General features: G+C 37.9%; 1 protein-coding gene across 1 annotated transcript in view; it reads right to left on the minus strand.

Annotated features, from left to right (window-relative positions):
• Positions 1–14,376, minus strand: part of ANAPC1 (anaphase promoting complex subunit 1) — a 108,744-nt gene that overhangs the window by 75,700 nt on the left and 18,668 nt on the right. The window contains exons 11-16 of the mRNA XM_006769219.2: positions 13,596–13,686; positions 13,440–13,505; positions 11,442–11,576; positions 9,000–9,140; positions 8,167–8,227; positions 6,112–6,299 (exon numbers count right to left, since the gene is read on the minus strand). Coding sequence (XP_006769282.1) covers positions 6,112–6,299; positions 8,167–8,227; positions 9,000–9,140; positions 11,442–11,576; positions 13,440–13,505; positions 13,596–13,686 — 682 coding nt within the window. The remainder of the gene's footprint in view (positions 1–6,111; positions 6,300–8,166; positions 8,228–8,999; positions 9,141–11,441; positions 11,577–13,439; positions 13,506–13,595; positions 13,687–14,376) is intronic.

The raw sequence follows: 14,376 nt of genomic DNA on the forward strand, positions 1-14,376 counted from the left end.
TTGAAAACCTATTTGAAGAAATAATGACAGAAAACTTCCCCTACCTGGTGAAAGAAATAGACTTACAAGTCCAGGAAGCGCAGAGAACCCCAAACAAAAGGAACCCAAAGAGGACCACACCAAGACACATCATAATTAAAATGCCAAGGTCTAAAGACAAAGAGAGAATCTTAAAAGCAGCAAGAGAATGACAGTCAGTTACCTACAAGGGAGTAGCGGTACGACTGTCAGCTGATTTCTCAACAGAAACCATGCAGGCCAGAAGAGAATGGCAAGAAATATTCAAAGTGATGAATAGCAAGAACCTACAACCAAGGTTACTTTATCCAGCAAAGCTATCATTCAGAATAGAAGGTCAGATAAAGAGCTTCACAGATAAGAAAATGCTAAAGGAGTTCATTACCACCAAACCAGCATTATATGAAATGCTGAAAGGTATTCTTTAAAAAGAGGAAGAAGAAAAAGGAACTCTTACCATTTGCCACAGCATGGATGAAACTGGAGAGCATTATGCTAAGTGAAATAAGCCAGTTAGAGAAAGATAAAGGGAATACCACATCAAGAAAACATAACAGTTCTTAGTATATATGCACCCAACCGGGGAGCAGTGAAAAATATAAAACAACTACTCATAGAACTAAAGGAAGAAACAGATCAAAATGCAATCATACTTGGGGAACCACTAAAAGCTCTAGACACATCAACCAAACAGAAAATCAATAAATATCGGCCTTAAATGAAACACTAGACCAAATGGACATAATTGACATTTACAGAACCTTACATCCCAGAACACCAGATTATACAATCTTCTCCAGTGCTATAGTCTATTTTCAAGAATAGACTATATGTTGGTCACAAAACTAGCATAAACAAATTCAAGAAGACTGAAATTATACCAAACATATTCTCTGACCACAATGTCTTAAAATTAGAAATAAACTGTAAAAGAGACCCACAAGTATGTGGAGATTAAACAACACACACTAAAAAATGACTGGGTCAAAGAAGAAATAAAAGATGAGATCAAAAGATATAGAGAGACAAATGAGAATGACAATACAATGTATCAAAAGTTCTGAGATGCAGCCAAAGCAGTAATAAGAGGAAAGTTTATATCACTACAGGCCTTGCTCAAGAAACAAAAGATCCCAACCGGTGTGGCTCAGCAGCTGAGCATCGACCAGGGACCAAGAGGTCGCTGCTTTGATTCCGGGTCAGGACACGTGCCCGGGTTGCGAGCTCGATCCCCAGTAGGGGGTGTGCAGAAGGCAGCCGATAGATGATTCTCTCTCATCATTGATGTTTCTCTTTCTCTCTCTCTCTCTCTCTCTCTCCCTCTCCCCTCCTCTTTCTCTAAAAAATCAATAAAACATATAAAAAAACAAGAGAAATCCCAAGTAAACAACATTAACATTACCTCTTAAAGAACTAGAAAAAGAAGAAAAGCAACCCAAAGTCAGCAGAAGGAATAAAAATTACAGCAGAAATGAATAAAACAGAGAACTAAAAGACTATACCAAAAATTTAATAAAACAAAGAGCTGGTTCTTTGGAAAGTTAAATAAAATTGACTAACCCTTGGCTAGAATGACTAAGAAAATAAGGGAAAAGACCCATATAAACAAAATCAGAAATGAAAGAGAAGTCACCACAAGTATCACAGATATACAAAGGATCATACTGGAATATTAGGAAAGACTATATGCCACCAAATTCAATAACTTAGAAAAAATGGATAAGTTCCTAGAAATATATAACCTTCCTAGAATAAATCATGAAGGATTGGAAACTCTAAATAGACCAATTAGCAGTGAAGAAATTGAAACCATCAAAAACCTACAAAAAAACAAAAGTCCAGGAGCAGATGGCTTCACCAGTGAATTCTACCAAACATTCAAAGATTAAAACCCTATCCTTCTCAAACTTACAAAAAATTAAAGAAGAGGTTGCCGTAACCGGTTTGGCTCAGTGGATAGAGCGTCGGCCTACGGACTGAAGGATCCCAGGTTCGATTCCGGTCAAGGGCATGTACCTTGGCTGTGGGCACATCCCCAGTAGGGGGTGTGCAGGAGGCAGCTGATGGATGTTTCTCTCTCATCGATGTTTCTAACTCTCTATCCCTCTCCCTTCCTCTCTGTAAAAAATCAATAAAATATATTTTTTTTAAAAAATTAAAGAAGAGGCAATACTTCCTAAAACATTCAACGAGGCCATATCCCTGATACCAAACCCTGGCAAAAATAACACAAAAAAAGAAAGCTACAGACCAATATCTCTGATGAATATAGATGCAAAAATCCTAAACAAAATACTCGCAAATCAAATACAATAGTATATCCAAAAAATAATACATCACAATCAAGTGGGGTTCATTCCGAGGGCACAAGGATAGTTCAACATATGCAAATCCATCAATGCAATACACCACAATAACAAAAGAAAGGATGAAAATCATATCTGATCAATAGATGAAGAAAAAGCGTTTGATAAAGATATAAAATCCATTTATGATTAAAACACTCAATAAAATAGGAGTATCAGGAAAGTACCTAAACATAATAAAGGTCATCTAGGATAAACCCTCAGCTAATATTATACTCAATGGTGAAAAACTGAAAGCTTTTCGTCTAAGATCAGGAACAAAACAAGGATGTCCAGTCTCACCACTCTTATTCAACATAGTGCCGCAAGTCCTAGCCAGAGTAAAAAGGTAGGAGAAAGAAATAAAGGCATCCAAATAGGGATGGAAAAAGTAAAACTATCATTTTTTGTGGATGACAGGATTCTATATATAGAAAACCCTCAACACTCCACCAAAAAACTATTAGAAACAATAGACAAATACAGTCCAGTTTCAGGATACAAAATCTATGTGCTAAAATCCACTGCTTTCCTGAATACTAATAAAAACTCTTCAGAGAAAAAGAAAAAAGAAAACAACTGCTTTTGCAATTACAATCAAAATAATAAAATATCTAGGAATAAACTTAACAAAGAACATGAAAGACCTATATAATGAAAATTACATATCATTATTGAAAGAGATTGAAAAAGACACAACAAAATGAAAAACTATCTGGTGTTCATGGATTGGAAGAATCAACATAATTAAAATGGCCATATTACACAAAGCAATATACAAATTTAATGCAATCCTCATCAAAATCCCAATTTCATTTTTTAAAGAAACAGAATAAGAAATCATCAGATTTATATGGAACCACAAGACCCTGAACAGCCAAATCAATCCTGAGAAAACAGGTCGAAGCTGGAGATATCACACTACCCGACTTCAAATTATACTCCAGGTACGGCCCGCTGGCCACATGCAAATACAAATATTGTATTTGTTCCCGTTTTGTTTTTTTACTTCAAAATAAGATATGTGCAGTATGTATAGGAATTGGTTCATAATTTTTTCAAACTATAGTCCGGCCCTCCAACCGTCTGAGGGACAGTGAATTGGCCCCCTGTTTAAAAAGTTTGAGGACCCCTGCTCCAGAGCTATGATAATCAAAATAGTATGGTACTGGCAGAGTAACAGACACACAGATCAGTGGAACAGAATTAAGAGCCTAGCAATAAAATCACATGTATTTGAATAGATAATTTTTGACAAAGGAGCCAGAAACACATAATGAAGTAAAGATAGTCTCTTCAACAAATAATGCTGAGAAAACTGGAAAGCCACATGCAAACCAATGAGACTGGATTATAGCTTGTCCCCATGTATAAAAATTAATTCAAAATGGATCAAAAAACTAAATATAAGACCCGAAACAATAAGTTATATAGAAGCAAATATAAGTACCAAACTTATAGACCTTGGTCATAAAGAACATTTTATGAACTTGACCCCAAAGGCAAGGGAAGTAAAGGCAAAAATAAATGTATGGGACTGTATCAAATGAAAAACTTCTGCACAGCCAAAGAAATTGACAACAAAACAAAGAGGGAGCCAACCACATGGGAGATGATATTCGCAAACAGTAGCTCCAACAAAGCTTTAATTTCCAAAATATATAAAGAACTCATAAAACTCAACACCAAACAACCCAATCAAAAGCTGGGCAGACAACCTAAAAATACACCTCTCCCAAGAAGACATAGGAACTGCCAATAGATGTATGAAAAGATGTTCAACCTCACTGGCAATTAAGGAAATGCAAATCAAAACTACAATGAGCCCAGTCGATGTAGCTCAGTGGCTGAATGTTGACATATGAACCAGTACATGATTCGATTCCTGGTCAGGACATATGCCCAGGTTGTGGGCTCGATCCCCCAGTGTAAGGCATGCAGGAGGCAGCTAATCAATGATTCTCTCTCATTACTGATGTTTCCATCTCTCTCTCTCCCCCTTCCTCCCTAAAATCAATTAAAATGTATTTTTAAAAAAATACAATGAGATACCACCTCACACCCATTATAGACTGGCCATTATCAACAAGACAAGCAATAACAAGTGTTGGAGAGATTGTGGAAAAAAGGGAGCCCTCATTCACTGCTGGTGGGAATGTAGACTGTACAAACACTATGGAAAGCAGTCTGGCAATTCCTCAAAAAATTAAGAATAGGGCTACCATATGACCAGTAATCCCTCTCCTGGGTATATACCCAAAAAACTCGAAATCATGTGTTTGCACCCCTATGTTCATTGCAGCATTATTCATGGTGGCCAAGACATGGAAACAACCAAAGTGTCCTGCGATAGAAGACTAGATAAAGAAGATGTGGTACATATACACAATGAAATACTACTCAGGTATAAGAAAGGATGAAATAGTGTCATTTGCAACAACAAGAATGGACCTCGATAAAATTATGCTAAGTGAAATAAGTCAGTCAGAAAAAGCTAAAATCTATATGATTTCACTCATATGTGGTATATAAAACTGAAACTCGTGAACATAAATAGCAGTGTGGTGATTGCCAAAGGGAAGGGGGTGAGAAGAGAAGGGAGTCCTAATATATGGGGACAGATTTGACTTGGGTGATGGGCACATGGCACAATAAGCAGATCTTGTAATATAGAAAACCACACCTGAAACCTATATGTGCATGTTGACCAATGTTACCCCAATTTAATAAATAAAAGAAAAAAACAGATTCAACAATGTTCAATTAATAGCTACTGGTTAGGTGGGATAAAACCACATGGTAGCCTTTTATGAGGATGATGAAATTATGGGTCATATTTGAAGGATGTTTTAAAAAGATCATTGATATCATATTTATCTAAAAGGCAATAACAAAAAAAATTTACATTGGCCATCTCTGTGTAGTGTTATTCTTCTTCTGAATTCCTCATTTTGAAAGTTACCCTCAGTAAACATATATTCTTTCATAATGAAGAAAAACGAACGATCTTTAAAATAGATTTGCCAACACAAAACTAAAATGTACAGACTGGACAATGAGTGATTTCTGCAGAGTGACCCAGGCAAGGTTGTTCTGGGAGTCATCTCCAGAGCCAAGAGCAAATCAAGGTGAAGGCACGCCCTTGCTGATTGTATAAATAACTCTGTAGGACCTTCTAAGGAAGTCTCTGGGGCAGGAGATGAGGGACATAGCTTTCTCTCATTAACAGAGTAGACACTGAGGCTAAAGCACTTTCAATCCCCCTCAAATCAAGCCTCCCTTCTCACAGATCAAGAACTTCGTGTGTGAAAATAGTCTGGGCTTCGGAAAGGAATACAGAGCCACGAGTCAGCAGACATAGACTCTAGGCCCAGGTTTGAGCAAATCTCCAGTATGTGATTGCTTTGTGAATCATTTCCTTCTTCAGTAAAACGAGCCTATTACTACTAATCCTAGCATAAATTGCAGTTATTTTACAAAGATGAAATGAGAAATAATACTCTAACATGCTTTGCCACATTATAAAAATGTAGTAATAATAATTACTAGTAAAATGTTATTAAATATGAAATGATATTTGATTTAGAATACAAATACAATAACCCTTAGTATTATTCCATTTTGTTGAATACGGTACACCTATTAAACTGCTCTGCTACATAGTCTGAAGGTTGTATTACTATTTATGTAAACATTACATTGGTAACAACAGAATAACTCAGGAAGAAAAACAATTGGATGTACTTACATTTCGTGTCCACGCTAAGCGGTCTGTGTTATAACCCATCATGTTCATGAGACAAATCACAAACAGATTCCACTCTGAGTGATAGCTGGGTCCGCCTGGAGCACTGTGGACACTGTACCACTTGACAAGCATCTGAAACGCTATTTCTTTTGGCAGGATAAACTTAATTGCTTGCAAACATGTTTGTACTGTTAAAAGCAAAGATTACGCTCAGTATGGTTCCTATGCATGCATTTCTCTTCCCCTTTTAATATCAAAGTTTTTAAACTATGATGACTATATAAAGGCCAATTACTGTAAAGAGAGAACTGTCATGAAAGAGCCAATAAGATGCCACATTACCTAACCCATCACTGGAAACCTAAACCCACTACTAAAGTCCACAGGATCTGCAAAAGGTCTCGGGGTAGCTTTTCAGTCATTAATTTTCTATCAGAAATAGGTAACCAAATAGCCCACATAACCTGAGACAGAAGTGATTGACATCCACTGCCCCAACAATTATTAATTGCTCCCCATTTCAGCCTCAAACATTCCTAGTATGGACAATGAATTAAAGGTCACTGTATCAAAACACAATTTCTACACAAATAAATTCATATGAAATAATTGCTTTAATACTTCAGACGCATATAACAGTCAACATATGCCTCTTCTACTAGCATAAGAGATTTCTCCATTAGTGAACACTCCTATTAACCAAAGCTTTACAACACTGAACAATTTGACAGCATTCAGAGTCTAAAATGTTGTCCAGGCTCTCTGTCTTAGACCCTTCAATACCATGTTTCTCTTAATGACCCGGTGTCATTTGTATGAGTGTCAGTTTCAGTGCTCCACTGTCATTCAGTGACATCTCCAGGTGGCGTGGGCTGCTACTGTGAAGGGCCTGGGTCTGCTTTTAGTAGCAAAGTGCTTGTATTCTCCTATGTTCTCTTCAGAGGATTCTTCCCTTCACACTGTCACTGTCACTGGGCCCATCCTCAGCTGCATATCCTTTTTCTCATCAATTTGCTATGTGCATGCGCACACAAAGGTTGAAATCAAATGGAATAAATGTTAGAAAAACAACCAAATCTGTCACGGTTGAATCCAAAATAAGTGTAAACCAGATACTGCCCGAGGAGCTAAGAAGCACTTTATAAAGTATAAAAACTTCTATTTGGCTGTGGGAGAGCAGGATTTCCTTTTGGTTTTAATTTAATCTGCTATTAACTTACGTATATTTTGTTTAGGCTCATACTTCTAAATACATAACCTTGGGATTACTGGCTACACATCTTTGAGAGAAGCAAGGTTATCTCTGTACCAACTCAGAATATCACTTATCACACCAATGAAAGGTATTTCCTACAATAAAAAAGTCATTCTGGCCTAGTTATCAAATTCCAGAAACGAGACCACCTGCCAGCGCTTTGGTATTTACATTTTGAAACTAATGCACGTCATACATTTTCTTTTGTCACATAGGCATTCTTTTAACTTTTGTTTCTTGGCAAATTCTTTCAATTCTAGTTATACTATTCTATGTTCAGAAATACTCTCCACCTAAGTACTTTCCAAACTGCACTTCAAAAATAATTCAAGCAGACTCCAATTGTATGAAAAACACTTCTAACTGCATTTTTACTATAATGTTTTTATTCAATTAAGGCAATTATGTTCATGTCTCAATTGAGAGATTTAGGATTAAAACCATCAAGTATGCCAAAAACAATTTTAGTTGCTTAGCCTTCCTTATTGCAAGATTTTCTTGCAAGAAGCATGTTGTATGTGTAATCTCACTGTGTGGTATCTTCCACATAAAAAAAGGCCGAGAAACAGAACCAGCATCTCCTTCAAGTCACGCCCAGCCTCACAGAACCCATGAAGGGGACGTCCCAGGGGTGCTCCTGGCTCTTCACAGTTATCCACAAAGTAAAAAACGCCATCCTGTGCTTCAATAACAGCAAAAAATTTAATATCCCTAATTACTAACACAAATCAACAATGACTCCAAATCTTTACAAATCAAACTAAGAATACACAGAATCCAGGCTTGCCCCTCAATCGCACCTAATTCAGACGTGGCGATTTCAGGGAGAGTGATCCTCACCATGGAGCCATTACTCAGCTCCTAGAAAAAGAAGGGAACGAGCCAGAATTAGTCAACAGAATCTGTGCGTCTAAGTCTCTGAATTCTTAACAATAACTGATGCTTTACAAGATTTTGCCTGCCAAAGCAAAATTCAATAAAATAAAAGAAAATAAACAATATTTGCCCTAGCTTGTTTGGCTCAGCAGATAGAGCGTTGGTCTGCGGACTGAAGAGTCTTGGGTTAGATTCTGGTCAAGGGCAAGTACCTGGGCTGCAGGCTCAACTCCTGGCCCCAGTGGAAATAGATGTACGCAGGAGGCAACCAATCAATGTGTCTTTCCCCTTCCCTTATACTCTCTCTAAAAAAAAGAATCAATGGAAAAACATCCTCTACAAACTAAGTAAATAAATATAAAAATGAACATTTTCAAAACAGAAGCGAATACTTCCAAAGTTCAGAAACTATAAATGTGTGTAATTGTAAAACAGTTACAAAAATTCTGTTTCTAATAAGTGTCTCGTTTTCACTAAAAAAAGAACTTACATGTAAGGAAAAGAAAAAAATGATGTCAATACAAAATTCAACTTATTGAACAAGCTGTTTTTGATACATTTTTAATAATATAAAAACCTTTAAAAAGTTGAACAGATTTACTTCACAGTAAAATAATGCAAAGAAATAACACATCACAAAATATTTTAAATGTCATCAGAAATGTGTGCTTTTGATTTTCAGACAAATTCTGCATTCTGACAAATTTGAAGTGACAGCCATATCTCACGGAGAGCCACCTAATCTACATATACTTACTAGAGTCACTCTGTTTCGAACAGGGTCTCTTATAGAATGAATGTAAGTTCCAAGCTGTTGGAAAGTGCAGTCCTCATTATAGAGAGAATCGTGGAGTTTTGAAGAATCCCTTAGTTCTGGAACTGGGGACAATAGAACAACCTATAAAAAGTCATAAGTACAACACATATCAAGTATTTTTTGAGAAGTGAAGGTTATTTCTTTCTGCATATAGTCTAACAACTGTACATAATGATTTACAATCATTCTGCTCTAGGTAGGATCATGGGGAATAGGGCTAGCTAGACTGATGTGCAAACAGGACCATAGGAAGAGAAGGCAGCAACACTCTTGGCAACCCAACAGGGCTACAGAGTAACTGTAAGGTGAGGAAGGTATGACAGACAGGATTGGAGGGTCCAAGATGCGGGAGAGAAGGAAAAGCAATGAGAGAGCAAAGAACTGAGACAGCTTAGTGATGCTTCAGAAAAAGCAAATGTCTGATAAAGAGCAACATTTTTTCTCAACTGTAGACATGCAAACAAGAATTTTAAATGATCGTAGTTACTAATTACATACAGATGCTTCCTATTTTAAATCTATTCCTGACCACCAACCTTTTTGTATTCCTATAACTCAATTTACAGGAAATTTCTAAGTGACTATCTTGTCAATACTAAGAGCCAAACCAGAACAAGATGTATATATTATTTCCAGCTTCTACCCCATTAGCTGCCCCAAAACTGAGCTTCATTGGTGCTAGAAATGGGAAATCAGCCAATATGTTAGACCCAGGCGTGTTGAGTCTTAACCTGTGTACTAGGAGATGGAGATGCGAACACACGTGTTCTGCACTCTCCTGTGATCTGACAGCTACCATTAAGTCACTAACCATTCCTAGGTTTATGAAATTCCAAGAAAGTGAGGAATCATCTTATGTTATAAAAGAAATTCTTGCAAATCACACAGAAATCTGATAGTTGTACAACCCCCTCCCAAGGGTTCTGCAAGGGTCAGGCTTAATAGGAAACAGCTCAACACTGCATGTGTTTAAAAAAATAATATTTAGTGAGCAACAAAAGAAAAATATAAATACTTCATTAAAGTTTAAAACTTTTGTTCACTGAAGAACATAAAAACAAAAATAACACTCTGGGCCTAGACACTATGCAACACAAGTGCAGCACCAACCTGCACTTTGAACTGCCCCTAAACATGTGCACTCAGGTGTCTCTGTAACACCCCCTGCTTTCCTCAGGCTTCCTAACCTGGTAAGTCTGGGGGATCCACCCAGGTTACTCAGAGAACCCTGAGTCTCCTTTCCCAGCACCTGCCCCAACACAGCGCAATCTAACCGATAAACGCTATCTTCCCACCTCTCTAGACCTCTCCTGTCACTCCCCTTCTTTCCAATGTACTGCCCCAGATCAGTCTCCCTTTGTACCTCTTAAATTAACACAAACAACGCACTTGGAATCTAACTGGTCTCTCTATCTTCAATCCCAAGATAAAATTATCTAAAGCACGATTCCAGCACTCATAACTCCATCCTCAAAAACTGTAATGCCCTGGTGACTGCATTCAGAATAAATACCACCTTTTCATCCTTTCTTGTATTAAGGGCTTATCCATAGAGTGCAAATCCCAGCACCACCATTATTAGCTATGGGCCTCGCAACAAGTAACCTCCTTGTATCTCTATGTACCCATTTGTAAAACAGCAATCAGTAACTTTCCAATAAAGCTAGTCTAATAAATTAAATAAGTTAATGCATACAAAACACAAAGAACAGTGCCTAGTACACAGAAAACACTCAAAAACAGGTTACCGTGACAATCCCAAGAGACTCTTATATTTGCATAAACACTCGTTCATTCTACCTTCAGGTGTGTTGAGTCTTAACCTGTGCACTAGGAGATGGAGATGCGAACACACGTGTTCTGCACTCTCCGGCCTCCTTGCCTGTGCCCGTGAACCCTCTCTCCCCAAATGCTCCTTCCCACCTGCAGACATCCCACTTATCCTCACAGGCCAACCCTAGTCAGACGGGCCTCTTCAAGATGAGAGGTGGTTCTGCCACACTGACCCTCAGAATGTATCTTATCAGTATATCTCCTCAGGACATTTTATTAGTCATCATAAGTGTTAATAGTCTACTTTAAATATAATTTATTATGCAGACACTACATGTTTCACACAAGAAAATGGTGAGATCCCTGGATGGAAAAGAATGCCTCATTCTCATCTCTGCGGCACCTTTCATTGTACCTTCCACATACACAGAAGGTCAGTGCAGTTGACTGAGACACTGGTACTTGGAAACATTCATATTCTACAAGTATTAGCTAAACTGCCAATTCTGTCATTTTTAAAACAGAAGGGGAAAAGGTAATCGTGGAAAGAACATCTGACCAAACTTCTTTAAAACATTACTCATTTTTGACACCTAATTCCTTTCTCACCTCATCCAAGGTTCCAAGCAGTTTACTCAGAGGTGTAGGAGTGCTGACGCTGTCAAGTGGAGTGCTGGGCCGAGGCATCGCATTGGACATTGTCAGGGAAGGAGCAGGAAGTCCAGGAATAAAAACCTTTCCCACCTTAAAGCAATAAAAGGATGTCAAAATATGTATGTACTTTTGGCATTTCAAATTTTATGCTCAAACACTAAAAATCAAAGAAAATTAAAATGTTAGTAATGTATCAAATTCTACCATCCAACTACACACATCTTGGTATAATTTTTCTTGGTCTGACTCCTTCTCTTCATTAGCTGGAGGTCTCTGATAGCTTGTTAAAAGCATTATATGTATACATGGTGGGACAAAAGTAGATTTGTAGTTGTTCATATGGAAAATAATACATAAATTAATAAATAATACAAAAATAAACTTCATTTTGCATACTCACAAACATAAACGTACTTTTGCCCCCACCTGTATGCATTAGTTTTCACTGTGATTTTTGTTTTTTAATCCTATGGATTTTATTTCAGCAACTTTTGTAATTTTCTTAGCTTTTGGGAGGTATATTGACAATACATATGTATATTGTTAAAATTTCTCTTTAGTTTTGAGTATTTTTCACACTTTTCTGCAAAAAAAAAATAATTCTTTTCGCAGTAATGAAGAGGAGTCAGATCAAGAGAAATTATACCAAGATATGTGTAGTTGGATGGTAGAATTTGATACATTACTAAAATTTTAATTTTCTTTGATTTTTAGTGTTTGAGCATAAAATTTGAAATATCAAAGGTGCATATATATTTGGAAAACTATCTGGCACCACGTGGTCAAAGTGAAAGTGCATATACCCTAGAGCAAGGGTGGGGAACATCTGGCCTAAGGGATGTACAATGCCCACAAAATCATTTGGTCTGGCCCTGCCAAGGCATTAGGGGTGAGTTAATTAAATGTTTGACCAAGTACAGCAGACTAATTTTTAAGTTGCTAATTCTGTATGGCCCTCGAATGATATTATAAATATCTAAATGGCCCTTAGCAGAAAAAAGGTTCCCCACCCCTGCCATAGAGGCTGGGAGACATATAAAAGAATTTTTTTTTAATACTGTTTACTAGAACTACAGCAGAAACAACAACCAACCTTAGTGATAGGTAAAATAGTGAAGGTTTGTATCATCATACAATGGAATATCATGTAACATTGAATGGGGAAACAACTACACATCAAGACAGATAAATCTAAAAATAGCACACTGTTGAGCAAAATAATCAAGTCAGAAAAAAGTATATGGCATGGTGTCCTTTACATAAAAATTAAAAATGAGGAAAACCAAACAATTCAGTCTTTAGTGATACATACATACGTGCAAAACGAGTAATAAAAACAAGGGACTGATTTATGGCAAAAGTCAGGATAGTGTCTATCTGGGGGAGGTGGGGAGATGAGGACACAGTCAGGAAAGAACTCCCAGGAGACAAGTGATCTGGTAGCACCCTATTTCTTAACCTGAGTATAGCTTACACAAATGTTGTCGTTCTTCAAACTGTGTCTATGTACTAAATTTCATAATTTAAATTGGCAACATTTACATTATTCACATATAAATTTCACAACTGATAAAAGATCCACCCAACACAGTATACATTTAATATAATAGAACTTTACAAAAACTTTGAGAATTATCAAAGCTACCCGTGTATCAATTTCAACACTTCAATTTATAAAACATCAGTTTAACTCTTTTTTAAAGTATCTCTAGCCTCACTGAAGGTTCCCATCTATTCTGGGTTCCCAGTGCCAACCTATCTAATGGCAGTGAGTCAACCTCCCACTTAGGACCAACTTAAATTGGGAACTTCATTTTCAGCTCTTACAAAATAAACCTTCTGCCAAATCCTACAAACGGGAGTAAACATTTAAATATCAAACTAAAGCAACAATACAAAATCATAACTAAGTAGGCAGCCCTACACAAGCACCAAAAGCTGCTTCTGACTCACCCGAACCACTCCTGTGTACAGCACCAGGTTTCCACTGCTTTCCAGAACCAGCATGGTGTCTATCTTCTAAAAGAGGACACACATTTTATTTTAAAGTCTGTGCAAATTACAAAGCATAATGATTTTCAACTTCTCAAGAAAAGTGCCTGCATTTACCTCCACTGGCGCTGCGTCCTTTGCCTGTATGTTGGTGATGGAGCCAAAGATGAGCTGGGTCTTATCATTACTCTCTTGAAACTTTACACAGCTAAAGATTAAATTTTAAAAAAACACTAAGTATTGACACATGTAATAACCTTACTGATCTCAAGGGTACTATGCAAAAAGCCCAGCTCCAAAGGTTTCACATTGTAGCATTCCTTTTATATATCTTGAAATGACAAAATTATAGAGATGGAGAACAGATTAGTGGTTATCAGGGGTTAGTGATGGGGGCGGGGGTGGTATATCCTATATAATAAAACCTTAATATGCAAATCAACCAAACAGTGGAACAACCAGTTGCTATGACACGCAGTGACCATCAGGAGGCAGTCACACAAGAGCTTTCCCCTGGTGTTCAGTGCACTCCCACAGGGTGAGCACTGCTCAGCCAGAAGCCGGGCTCACAGCTGGCGAGCACAGTGGTGGTAGCGGGAGCCTCTCCCACCTCCGTTGCAGGCGGATGGTAAAGAGAAGGTGTCCTGGACTAGAAGAGCCCTGGACTGCGAGAAGGTGGCGAGCACAGTGGTGGTAGCGAGAGCCTCTCCCACCTCCATTGCAGGCGGATGGTAAAGATAAGGGGTCCTGGACTAGAAGAGCCCTGGACTGCGAGAAGGATGTCTGACTGCCAGCTCCCCCAGGGGATCGGGCCTAAGCCAGCAAGCAGACATCCCCTGAGGGGTCCTGGACTGTGAGAGGGCGCAGGGCTGAGGGACTCCCCCCTTCCCCCCCCCAG

Source organism: Myotis davidii, unplaced genomic scaffold (assembly GCF_000327345.1).
Source record: "Myotis davidii unplaced genomic scaffold, ASM32734v1 scaffold744, whole genome shotgun sequence".
Classification (NCBI taxonomy): domain Eukaryota; kingdom Metazoa; phylum Chordata; class Mammalia; order Chiroptera; family Vespertilionidae; genus Myotis; species Myotis davidii.